At 37.1% G+C, this 12,063-nt stretch overlaps 1 protein-coding gene across 2 annotated transcripts in view; it reads left to right on the top strand.

Moving 5' to 3' along the window:
* The first annotated feature begins 1,302 nt into the window (after positions 1-1,302).
* The window catches only part of bbx (BBX high mobility group box domain containing), a 53,130-nt gene continuing 42,369 nt past the window's right edge, over positions 1,303-12,063 (top strand). Inside the window, exons 1-4 of one of the 2 annotated variants that reach the window (XM_014971768.2) lie at positions 1,303-1,397; positions 5,215-5,290; positions 7,979-8,147; positions 8,268-8,522. In XM_014971768.2, the coding sequence (XP_014827254.2) occupies positions 7,992-8,147; positions 8,268-8,522 (411 nt within the window). In that variant the 5' untranslated portion in view covers positions 1,303-1,397; positions 5,215-5,290; positions 7,979-7,991. Of the gene's footprint in view, positions 1,398-3,786; positions 3,935-5,214; positions 5,291-7,978; positions 8,148-8,267; positions 8,523-12,063 lie in introns of those variants that run through there. The other variant, XM_014971767.2, reaches the window with a different exon arrangement.

The raw sequence follows: 12,063 nt of genomic DNA, 5'->3' as shown, positions 1-12,063 counted from the left end.
CTCTACTGGCTCGTGGCTGTCGATAATCTGGCAAGGAAGCAGAGGCTGAGGGGTGTTTAAGTAGGGCAAGGCCCAGGTGGAACAGGTAAGCAATCAGGCGTGGCAGGTGAACCGAATGAGTGCTTAACACAGCATGGACAGGACATGAATCATAACAACCAGTAGTATTTTAAATTTTATATTTCTATGTTGATCTACATTTAACACTTCTGGGTTAAATGAACACATTCATAGTGTTAACTTTTGACACTACACGCTAGTGTTAGGTAAATCAACACTGATGTGTGTTAAATTTCAACTCTATCACAAATAACACTTTCATTAGTGTTATTTTAACACGATCAAGAGTGGACCGATATAGACACTTTCAAAGTGTTAATTCAACTCCCTAAGAGTTTAAATTTGCTGTGTAGAGCTTACTATTCATAAAGAGGAGGTAACTGATGAGGTTCCATTTTCAAGTATATATCCATAGCTTCTATGTTCACTGAAAAAATAGTACTGATTGATATTTGAATGATTCATTTGAAACACCTTGAGAACTTCCCAACAACTGTAATAATCTAGTATGCATAACATCTCTATAAGCAGCAATCAGTGTGACATGATAGTCACCTTGTTGTAAAAAGGTTTCATTGTAAAATCTTTTAAATTGTAAAATTATAAAAACTGTAAAATTTCATTGTACATTTTTTGCATTGTCTGTTTATTAGGCAAACAATTTGAATATTGTTTGAGTTAAATAACCAATAAAATGTGAAATCCATATGGCTGGCTAGCTGCAAATAAAGAGAAAGTGTTTTACATCAATTTAGAAAACGGTTATTTTTATCACTGTGATTTGTGTGTGAACAGTGCAAACATGCTGAAAGCGATTGTTAAATTGGTCTGGCGAAGACCAGATTTAACTCAGTCTGGAATCTCTCCGAAAACATATTACTGTCGTGAACCTCTTCACGGATAAAAGAACCCAGGACAATAATAAAATCCTAGGTTTGATTAAACAGACCCCTGAGGACTCCAACAAACCTCAAATAGTTCAGTGACAGTGTCAGCAGTGTCTGTGAAACACATGCACAATTTAAGTTGCACAGTAAAAATAAAAGGAGTATTGCTGATGAAATGATCAGTACAACTGACAGACGATGTTTTTCATTAGAAACTACCTTTGCTGGGCCGAACCAAGACTGCTGAACCAAAATGCAATTATGGCAATTTAACGAAGCTTTCCATTGGCTCAGTCAAGCTGTCTATTAACACGAGTGTCCAATCATATGCAACGTTGCATGGTTGGGTTGGGTTTTCTTACTGTGCACAGTAAAACTGTTGATTATTTTCTAACCTTTTAGAGCTTTGTAGGAATTGAACGTCTGACCTTATCGCATGAATTGTGACAGGTACGTACTGCTGCACAAATGGTTCAAATGTGCCTCACACTGCAACACTACTATCTCTGCGGCTGCAAAGCGTCAAAGAGCCAGGAAGCTTGGAGTAAGTAATCAGTCAGATAGGAGCTGCAATCATTCGTTCCGATGTTTTTCAGGGGGTACCTTTGGCATTTCGGTAACGATTGTCAGCGTTAGAAGGCTAAGATCTAAAGTTAAGTCAGGGATGTGGTTGGAGGCCAGCCCCGTCTGGTTAGGAGCACTTTCAGCCGGGGGAGGGGAGAGCCCACTTCAACATTTTCTCCTTGCTTGTGGAAAACCGAAAGTAACTTTAGCTGCATGATGTGATTGAACAAGTGCATTTCTAGACAGAATCAACTTCATACGGTGCTATTTTGTGTACTGTAACTCGTTAAATGTGTCATCTTAGCGGATACAGTATTCATCTCTGAAACGCTGCGTTTCCGTGCTCCCTGTACAAGCAACACAGAGCACAAAGGGTCACATCCGGTTTACATGTTTAAATAAAGGTCTTAGATTTTAAAATAACCAGTCCATACAGTACTGTCAGAAAACCAACTTCCATGCTGTATTTTCATAGAAATCTTATTTATTTGTTTTTAATTTTTAATAATAGTAATACTTTATTTATATAGCACTTTATTTAAACACATGTTACTTCTTATTACTTCTTATTAAAAAATACATTAAAACAACTTCATAAATGACAAAAATATACAAAATCAATTAAAATACATAACATTGTAAGACAAAATGAAATACAAATATATTAAAAAGTCATATTTTAAAAGCCCTGTTATGCAAGTAAGTTTTAACTAATGATTTAAAATAAGATAATGAAGAGGCCTGTCTAATATTTTGAGGAAGAGCATTCCACAAACTAGGAGCCCTGTCCATGTAAGCCATTCCTCTTTCTGTCACCAGTCAAGCTCTGGGAGTAGAAAATAGTAGGATAAAAGATCCTTAAATCAATATCCTAGATCCTGATTTATGATCCATCATATCTGTCTGCGCCATTAGATAGGTATGATGGTGCAAGACCACACAGGGATTTAAAAATAAATAGAATTTTCAAGTCAATTTTAAAAACCAATATAGAATTAAACAGCTACTCCGAAATTATGTGGAGTAGTAGATACAATTGCACACACCAATGCAGAATTTTGTCATCTCTCTCAACAAGTAGGTTTGAGTGCATCTGAACACAAAATAAGGTGGGCTATACAGTTTTGGTCTAAACTCCTGTATCAAGAAGAAGTAGTTTGAAAACGTGGGAAAAAAAGAGATGATTTATTGTTTGAGAGTAATGTCACGTCCAGTGTGTAAGACTCTGCCATCCAGTTCAACTACTCCTTAAAACAATATTGTGAATAAAAGGTAGGATCTACGCATCCCTGAGAAACTTTTTTTCAAAACTTTGGGTACAGTTTGGTAATGATCTAAGGATTTTCCACCACTATGGATTTCTGTGTCACCAGACAAAGTTATGGTCCTTTTTAACCTGAGGACCTTAACTTCATTGAGAGTCTGTGGCCAGTTCTCAGGTAGATGAACAAAAGCAAAGAAACTGTTGTCAACTCCATAATCTGAGTAGACGAGAATGGGTCTTTTTTGCATCTATTGCAAATGTGTTCTTTTAAGGTGTTTACATGTATCATAATTAATTTTTTTAAATTGGTGTTATGTTAATGTTACAGTTATCAGCTTTTTTCTAGGTTCTGAAATGTGAATTAGCTTGAAAACTAATGGGGGCTTATCGTTAAAAGAAGTTTTTTTGTTTCACATGTCATTGCAAGCAGTAAAATCAATCACTTAATGCAATCAACAGTCTTCTGTCACCTAATGCATGCTGAGGTAGACAGATGACCATACTTGATGCAATCACTTGAGCTTCTCTTGAAAGAAATTTTTTTTTACAGATAATAAACTGAACTTGACAACATTGTGTTAGAATTAGGATAAAATAATTGTAACTGACAGGAATCTGTATGTGTGACTGGATTGACTTAATTCACAATATATTTCTGAAAATAAAGTGGATTTTTTATGTTGTACTATGTGACCATATTCATTGCGAATCTGTCCCATATTTGAATAAACTGAAATTAATTTACTTCAAAATGAAGATGCTAAAATGATACAGGTTAGATATTGTCAGTTTAAACCCATTTCATAAATAGCCCATTTAGAACTTCAAAGGGTATTCTCCCTTTCAAGAGAATGCTCGTGTATTTAACCATGTTCCAGAGCTAAGGGAGGTTTTAAACATTTTGAAATGGCTTTTTTGGCTACTTTTGTTCATGTTTTGATGTTTCTGTTTGGTGGAAATAGGAAATGTTGGAGGGAGCCCTTTTATTTTGATGGACATCTCTTTAGCTTCCTGCTTTTTTGTGACTGGATTTGTTACGCTTAACGGAACTACTCTCAGTACAGCAAGTGGTGAAGTGTTATCATGTGTTAATAAGTTAAAAATGTGAACAGGACCGATGATGAGAATCTCCGGCTGGTTACTGACAGCAGTACTTCAGGTATGGCCATGAGTTCCTCACAGGGAACTTGTGCTGTCAGCGGACACTAAAAACCCAGTCCGCCTCTCAGCTTTGTGAGAAATTGTTACTATTGCTGCTTTGGACATGATGTCCGCCTGCTGGGTTATCCTTGCTGTCTCTTCCATAGACATCCTGCTGGAAGGCAGCGTTTGGTCGAGCATTTTTGTGTTACTGTTGCAGCGTAGCTACAATGTGTGTCTAGCCTTAGAAAAGCCGTGATAAAACGTCAAAAGCAACTAAGGTGCTAGGACTCTCCTCCCTCCCCCTTCCTCCCCTTCCTATCCGCATCACAGCCTCAGCGCCAGCCGCATTCAAAAGAACAGTTGCTAAAACCCTGTCAAGGCTTTTCATAGCAGTTTAATAACTGATTCCGTCCTTGTTTTTAACGAATAGGGTTACTGGACTTTAGGAAGCACTGCACTATAAAACATGACATGTCCACTTAGCAGGAGGCAGAGCTAGCAAGCTAACTAGCTACTTTATTCCCTGTAACACAGCTGCTGCCCAGCTAAACATTGCTCACAAATGTATGAGGTTGGTAAGGAAAAGCTTGATTTAATCCGGCTTTTCTGGATGTTTTTACCCTGTGGTAGGTAATACCGGTGACATTATCATCTGGAGTTCGACAGGAGTATAAACCGTCTCTTCTGTAGTTGGCGGACGGTGGGGAGGGGGGGGTTCTCCTCCAACCAACAGCAAGATGGACTCTGATTCTGCTCGTCTGACTCGTCATAGATCGACATTTTACACGGAGATTAAAACAGTCTGTGTTTAGAGGCAGGAATACAGAATGTACGCCATTGGATCTTCTTACGACTGTAATCTCCTCATATGATACACCGTTGCTGCGCGTGAGACACAGGAGGACAGGACTTTTATAGTAAACAGTAATAGTTAAGTCCGACCGTCATCAGTCGGACCTGACGAACAAGTAAAGCTCAAGGTCCCTGCAGCTGCGCCAGCTCGATTTGGACTCGTTTGGTTTGCGTTGCTTTAAATGCATTCGGTGATCACGGGGATTTGGCCTTCGTGTTTTCCTTTAGCCACATGAGTGGTTCAGCTGTACAGCAAGTACAGATGATCCACCCAAAATGTCCCATCCTACTTCAGGGCTACTACGGATTTTCGATGCATTCCTCTAATGTTTCAGTGAAGTAACTTTGAACTCGTCTTTCCTTCAAGAAAGCTGTCGCTATGCAGAGCGACTGTAGAGATGACGGTGTAATGCATGACTGAGATCACTGTCTTGTATTTTATAGGTCATCATCTTTGTATGACGGGCTGTGCCAGCTTTGTCCTCATCATTCATTCAGCATTTCCATAATTTTTTCTTCAGTAAGTATTCCTGTTTTCACTCTGCATCCATAAGATAGCTTTTAATTATTCATTGATGGAGTTTGAATTTCATTTGTGCCATGCTGCCCAGAATGCAGTCAAACACAGTGAGAAATACAAACATTTTACTTCATGTTGCTTATTATTATTACTCACTTATTTTTTCTTTTACTTGTATGTTGTTTGCCAGACTGCAAGAGGGAGCAGTTGTTATCAATTCTATGTGGAGTTCTCATGTTCTCCCAGAGTGCATACATGGGTTTTCTCTAGGAACTCTGGCTGCCTTTTACTGTTCAAAACATAAAGTTCTTAAGTTTCCTCTCAACTAGAGTATTTTCCAATGGGGTGGGAAATACCCCATTGGAAAATACTCCAATGGGGTATTTTCCAATGCACATAGTTTCAACTATGTGCAGTTGAAACCAGACATGTAAATACACCAAATAAAAAGACAAATTTTTTTCTCACTGTCTGAACTTTTCTTGTTTTATCTTAGAATAACCAAAATTATCACCGATATAATTCGGATGTTTACATACATTAGCTCAGTGTTGGGGATAATTGTCTTTTAAACAGGATGAATTGGGTCAAATCTTTTGGGGTTTACTTCCACAAAGCTTCTTTGTTTACTGGAGTTCTGGTCCATTCGTCCTGACAGAACTGTCATAACTCAGTCAGGGTTGTAGGCCACCTAACTTGCACCCGTCTTTTAATATTTACTCGCAACTTCTACATAAAACAGAGCTTTGTGGTGGCCATCCCAAAACACTTTGTTGTCCTTAAGCCATTTTGTAACCACATTGGGAGTATGCTTAGCTTTATTGTCCATTTGGAAGACCAAATACCAGTTCGTCCTGCAAGAAAAACAACCCCACAACATGATGCTGCCACCCCCGTACTTCACAGATACAATGGTACAAGCATCCCCCATTATTCCTCTAAATGTAACAGCTCCACTTTAGTTGGAGATAAGAAAAGTCTCCAAAAATGTCCTTGTGTGCATCTGCAAACTGCAATTTATATTTTTGTAGTTCTTTCAAAGTAAATATTTCTTCCTTGCTGAGTGGCTTTTCAATCCATGTCAGTAAAGGATAGTTTGACTATGGATAGTGACTCTGTCTTAATGGCTTCAGACAGCATTTCCACTAGGTCTTTGACTTTTGTTCTGGGGTTAATTTGCACATTCCAAAAGACATTAATCTCTGGAACACAGAACCCATCTCCTTCCTGAGCAGTGTCCATCCAATTGATCCTACATATAAAACAGGGCATTAAGATTTATTTATTATTCAAATTAATTTAAATGGTTTCCTGTCAAAGAAAACCCAGCAGATTGCATAGAATCATTGACTGGCAGCATTCACTCCTCCTGGACGAGTGCAAATCACCTGCTTTGTGTGTTTTGTTCAGTTTTTTTTTTTTTTATCACATTTACAGAACAGCAACATATAGTCACACCATTGACTGTACTCATTTTATTTGTTATGTAAATATTTAAAATGACTCAAGCAGAATACAATGCTTAATTATTTCATGAATAATGAATATATATGGAAAGCATTCGGATGGGAAAATTCAAAACAAATCCAAACTTTTTCGTATCAGTTAGTTTGTTGAAGTTTTTCTTGTCATACCCAGGGTGTCATCGAAGGCTCCTAGTGACTCACATGCAACTGTAATAATTCACATTCTATGTCAATTATATAAAAAGTTGCTGTTTGCCTGCTATGTTTCCTAATGCCACCTGTTCAGTTTCAGATTTGCAATGGCCTTTTTAATGATTAGGCATTTTCAGGAAAAAAGATCCAAAATGTACAAAAGAATAATAATTTAATTGATATAATGTTTATATGTAGACATGATTTATATATAGAGTCTAATTATTCATACATATCAATGACATTAAAGTCTGATCATATGCCCACATGCATTCAGCCCAAAATTTAGAGAACTCCAGTTTTCTAGTAAAACAATGTGAACAGAAACTTACAGTTGCATCCTAATTTTTGACCTGTAGTGTATATAATCACTGACCATTTGTGAATGACTATTTGAAAAATAGCATATTGTATTTTGCTTTCAATACTTAAGCACATGTTCAAAGATCTAAAATAACCTGCTGATGAATCTGTTTGCAGATTCTCCGTTTTGCAATAACACCGTTTTATTAGTGCAAAAACATCCAAACTGATGCTACTGTTTTTCTTTTAAGAATGAAATTGTGAAATTGGTTTCTCCATTTCAGAACAACATTTCTCATTTGTCAGTACATCTCAACACATCAAAAGTTCCTAAGAATTTCTGTTGTTATATTTGGGTAAAATGTTGACCACTTATTCAACTTTCTCTTTTTTCTCTATCAATATGCTTAGTGAAGGTTGAGGCATTGCTTAGGCTGTTGTAACAGCTGGACAGTTGGCACTAAAAATACTATTTACTAGAATATTGTAGCTACAGCTAAACTAAGAGTCGTTGTATTTTAGATGCCCAAGTTTTTTGTGACCTGCTTGAAAATCTTCAATGGTCCTGCCGTGTTATGCACATAAATGGCCCTTCTTGTAGTAATTTATATAGCAGTTGCTACTTCATCTTAAGTGTTGCATGTTATTAAAAGTTGATGGGATTTTTTTCTGCACATAGTAGGTACAGACAGTGTTTCTGATGTTAAATGTTTTGCTTTTCCTTTAGGTGCGGTAGTACCATGAAGAGTGGAGGAAGAGGTAAGGCACAGCCTGTTGAGGAGGTCACTGGCAAAAGACCTAAACGCAAATGCCTGCAGTGGCACCCTCTTCTTTCCAAGAAGGCTTCAGAATTCTCTGAGGAAGAGGAAGAAGAAGATGAGGAGGAACTGGGGAAGGTTAGTAGCCTCATTGGTGCAGGGTTATTTTTTTTCTCCAGCCTGACTCTAAATAATGATATCTTCATTCACCACCAGAAGCAGACTCTACATTGCAGTTTATGAATTTATTCTTAATAGGCAGGGCTGTGCAGTGAGGATCAGGACTCCCAAGTGCATAATGTAAGCACAACAGAGGAAGCTGAAGAAGACTCTAATGAACACCGGGCACGTCGGCCTATGAATGCTTTCCTCCTCTTTTGCAAGAGGCACCGTTCTCTGGTGCGACAGGAACATCCTCGTCTTGACAACCGTGGGGCCACAAAAATATTGGCTGACTGGTGGGCTGTGCTGGAGCCCAAGGAGAAGCAGAAATATACTGATATGGCCAAGGAGGTAATGCATCCTTACATTATGTTTACATTGGTGTAGTAAAGTTACGTTAAGCTCTGCCTTACATGCATATAATTTAACCTGTCATTTTTGAGACCAATAATGATAACAATAAAAAAGCCAGCAACTCAGTAGCAACTCTCTACTGAGTTGCTTTCTCTCAAGCTCATAAAGTCAGTAGAAATTATGGATGACAGCGCTCACAGAAGCTTTCTTCATTTCTTCTTTTTAACCTTGGTAAACCTCACGGCTACATAAACTAGTGTCAGGTAAAACATGGGAGTTATGAGCACATTCTGTCCAGTGTAAACATTTACTCCCTGTTGTACATCTGTTGGAAACTGTTACACACAACGAAGCAGCCTACAACTTCAGGTTGAATCGTTCAGTCTGTCAATCACTGTATGGAAACCTAAATTCTGTATGTTTTTTTCACTCTAGATTTGAATATAAATCTCTCCATATTTCTCAGATACAATCTTCTGGTGTGTGCCATAGTGTCTATTGACATGTGGACGAGAAGGCTGGTATTTTCAGCAGCTGAGGTTTTTCTACTCCTGTATAAATAAGATTATATGATTTATAGAAATCATATGGTGGATGATTGGGACCACAGTTTTACCTTTGGAAAGTTTTAGGCTCGTGATAAAGTCGAAAGCGATATTGAACAAATGATGAGGTGATGGTTGAATAAAACTTAAGGAAGGTTCTGGTGCAGATGCACCTGATATCAGGATGTCGTTGTGAGAGTGCTACCAAAAGCAGCAGCATAAGAGTGCAAGGTTCGTTCCTTGAGGTGTGAATGATTTTAGAATAAGCATGTGTTTAGGAAGCTCGTTTCCAGGATCAGGTTCAGTCGTCAAAGATTGATGGATTAGTTGTACATACACCTAAGATTATTGCTCCATTAGTGCTCCTTACTTGAAATCTCTTAAGGTCAGACCCTTGTGCTTGGTTTTGTGGGAAACCAAGAAGTTACCAGTGCGAAACCACAGATAACTTGACCTGATTTGTCCATATTTTTTTTAACCTATATTCTTTGCCTAAAGTTGCAATATATATATATATATATATATACATTGCTCAAAAAAATAAAGGGAACACTCAAATAACACATCCTAGATCTGAATGAATGAAATATTCTCATTGAATACTTTGTTCTGTACAAAGTTGAATGTGCTGACAACAAACTCACACAAAAATCATCAATGGAAATCAAATTTATTAACCAATGGAGGCCTGGATTTGGAGCCACACACAAAATTAAAGTGAAATGTTCCCTTTATTTTTTTGAGCAGTATATATATATATATATATATATATATATATATATATATATATATATATATATATATATATATATATATATATATAAGCTAAATAAATTAAATATAACCTACCCAGGCTCCCAGCCATACAGTCACAGTGAGCTGTGACTATTCCCCCACATGGTTCTGGACACAAACTCAAACTATGTTCATGGCCAGACACAAACATGGGGGTTCTGCAGACTGGAGCAAATCGTTGACCTACATTGGACCTGAATCCAGCGTCCTACAACAACTCAACATTAACGTACAACTCCAGCATGAATTTGGGTTCACAGAAGCTAAATACATTATTTACCAGGAGATTCAAACTCATAAAATAACATGGTTAGTTTGTTGTTAGCGATTGCATCATTATCATAGACTAATTACTTAAAATTGCACAACTCACTACTCACCCTGCAGAAACAAGTCGACAACCATTTAATGCTTCTTTTCATCCTAAATGGTTGACCCAAGCTGAAACTAAATGATTGTATTCTCCAGGCTTTTGAAAACTTTTTTCTGGCTTGTCGTATAATATGAGGTCTGCAGCACCAGATAGTTAGCTATGTGGATCGCCTCGACACTGGGTAAATCCTCAAGATTATATGAGAAGGTTTTTTTTTACCGAGATAATACGGATCATATCCTAAATATATGTATATTTTTTTGAGATGCCCCATCTGTTTCAGCCTATTTACGGCATTACCGTACTTGTGATCAATTTTGCTGTGTTTTGAACTGGAGAAATCCACTTCCAGACCTCCATCTGAATTTTGTCATCTGGGTCACGTGTCTGAAACTCAGCAATATGGGTCACACTTTTGAGTGGTGGAGCGATCTTACTGCGACAATTTTGCCACTCAGAAAAAAATGTTGATTTTCTGAGTAGCATTGAAATAGCTACTTGTGTCATAGTTGCAGATCAGGCTGCCTTGTCTAAAACCCTCCTGAAGACTTTTAATAGTAAAGGGACTAATTTAGGTTCAGATGGCTCACAAAACTCAATGGGAAACCCATCTGGGCTAGATACCTTAACAAATTTCAAATACATTTTTGATAGCCTAATTTAATTTTGATAGAGTAGTATTGTTCTTCAATTTAAATTTATCTGAGTCATCTAGAATGTGCATAATTAAATTACTGTAAATTACTTCCACTAGGACTGAATCACAAGGTTCAGAAGCATACAAATTTTCATAAGACTTCTTAAACCTAGCATTTATATCATACGTGTTACTTATTTCAGATAGTTCACTCAGTTCAATAAAAATATATATTTGTATATTAATGAAGTCAGTAAACTTTTGTTCAGATTATAACCAGCCATTAAACCACTATGAAAAGGTGGAATACATATTTCCTGGGAAGCTGAAGTCCAGAATTGCTGGAGAAGGATCCAAATTACTATGTTGTGATAGTTTACTCAGGTAACCATAGGCAACATTTTTTGGTCAATTAAAAAGTAGTCTGTTCTTAAACATATTGGGTGTACAGAGGAGAAAAATGAAAATTGGTTGGATTACAGATATGTAAATATTAAGGGATCTATTATTCCATATGTCTTAAACGTATTGATTCACTGAACTCAAATTCAGCTCTCCAGTCAGGATTAAACTGTGCAACACTGTGATCTGGTAGAATGGAAAAATGATTGCTAAGGAAGTCCATATTATCCCAATTAGGACCGTAAATATTAGTGAATTGACTGGCCTATTAAATTGTTCACCTTGTGAGTGCAAACTGAGTGAAAATATGCTTGCTCTGAGGATTCTATACGCATTCATGAAATTGGTTTCCTATAGATAAAAAGTGTGACTTTTAAACTTATAGTGATGAGAGAATATTTTGTTGGATGGCTTAGTCCCCGGACATTCCAGTCCACCAAAGTGATGTTGGTCAGTGCTCTATTTACTGAAGACATAATAAGAACTTGACAAAGAGGACATTGAAGAAAACATGACGCAATGGATAAAAGGGCATAAATAACAAGTAAAGTAAACATAAAAGATTATTACAACGAAACAAAGCTGGTTTCTAAAAGAGTCTGCTATATTTTCAGTTCTCCAAGTCCATCTTCTCCCTATCCAAATTGTTTAAATGCTTACGATATTGCTTCATACAGAAACCAGTATGATTATGAAAAGACCTAACCCTTAAATTTCTAGCCCGCATAGGACAATGTCACAACACATATACAAAATATATTAAGAGACTCTAAGGTTTGATGCTCA

Source organism: Poecilia mexicana, unplaced genomic scaffold (genome assembly GCF_051168715.1).
Source record: "Poecilia mexicana isolate PSO_F unplaced genomic scaffold, ASM5116871v1 scaffold_14, whole genome shotgun sequence".
Classification (NCBI taxonomy): Eukaryota; Metazoa; Chordata; class Actinopteri; order Cyprinodontiformes; family Poeciliidae; genus Poecilia; species Poecilia mexicana.
Note: the sequence above shows the minus strand (reverse complement) of the source record. Positions and strands in the feature narration are given on the sequence as shown.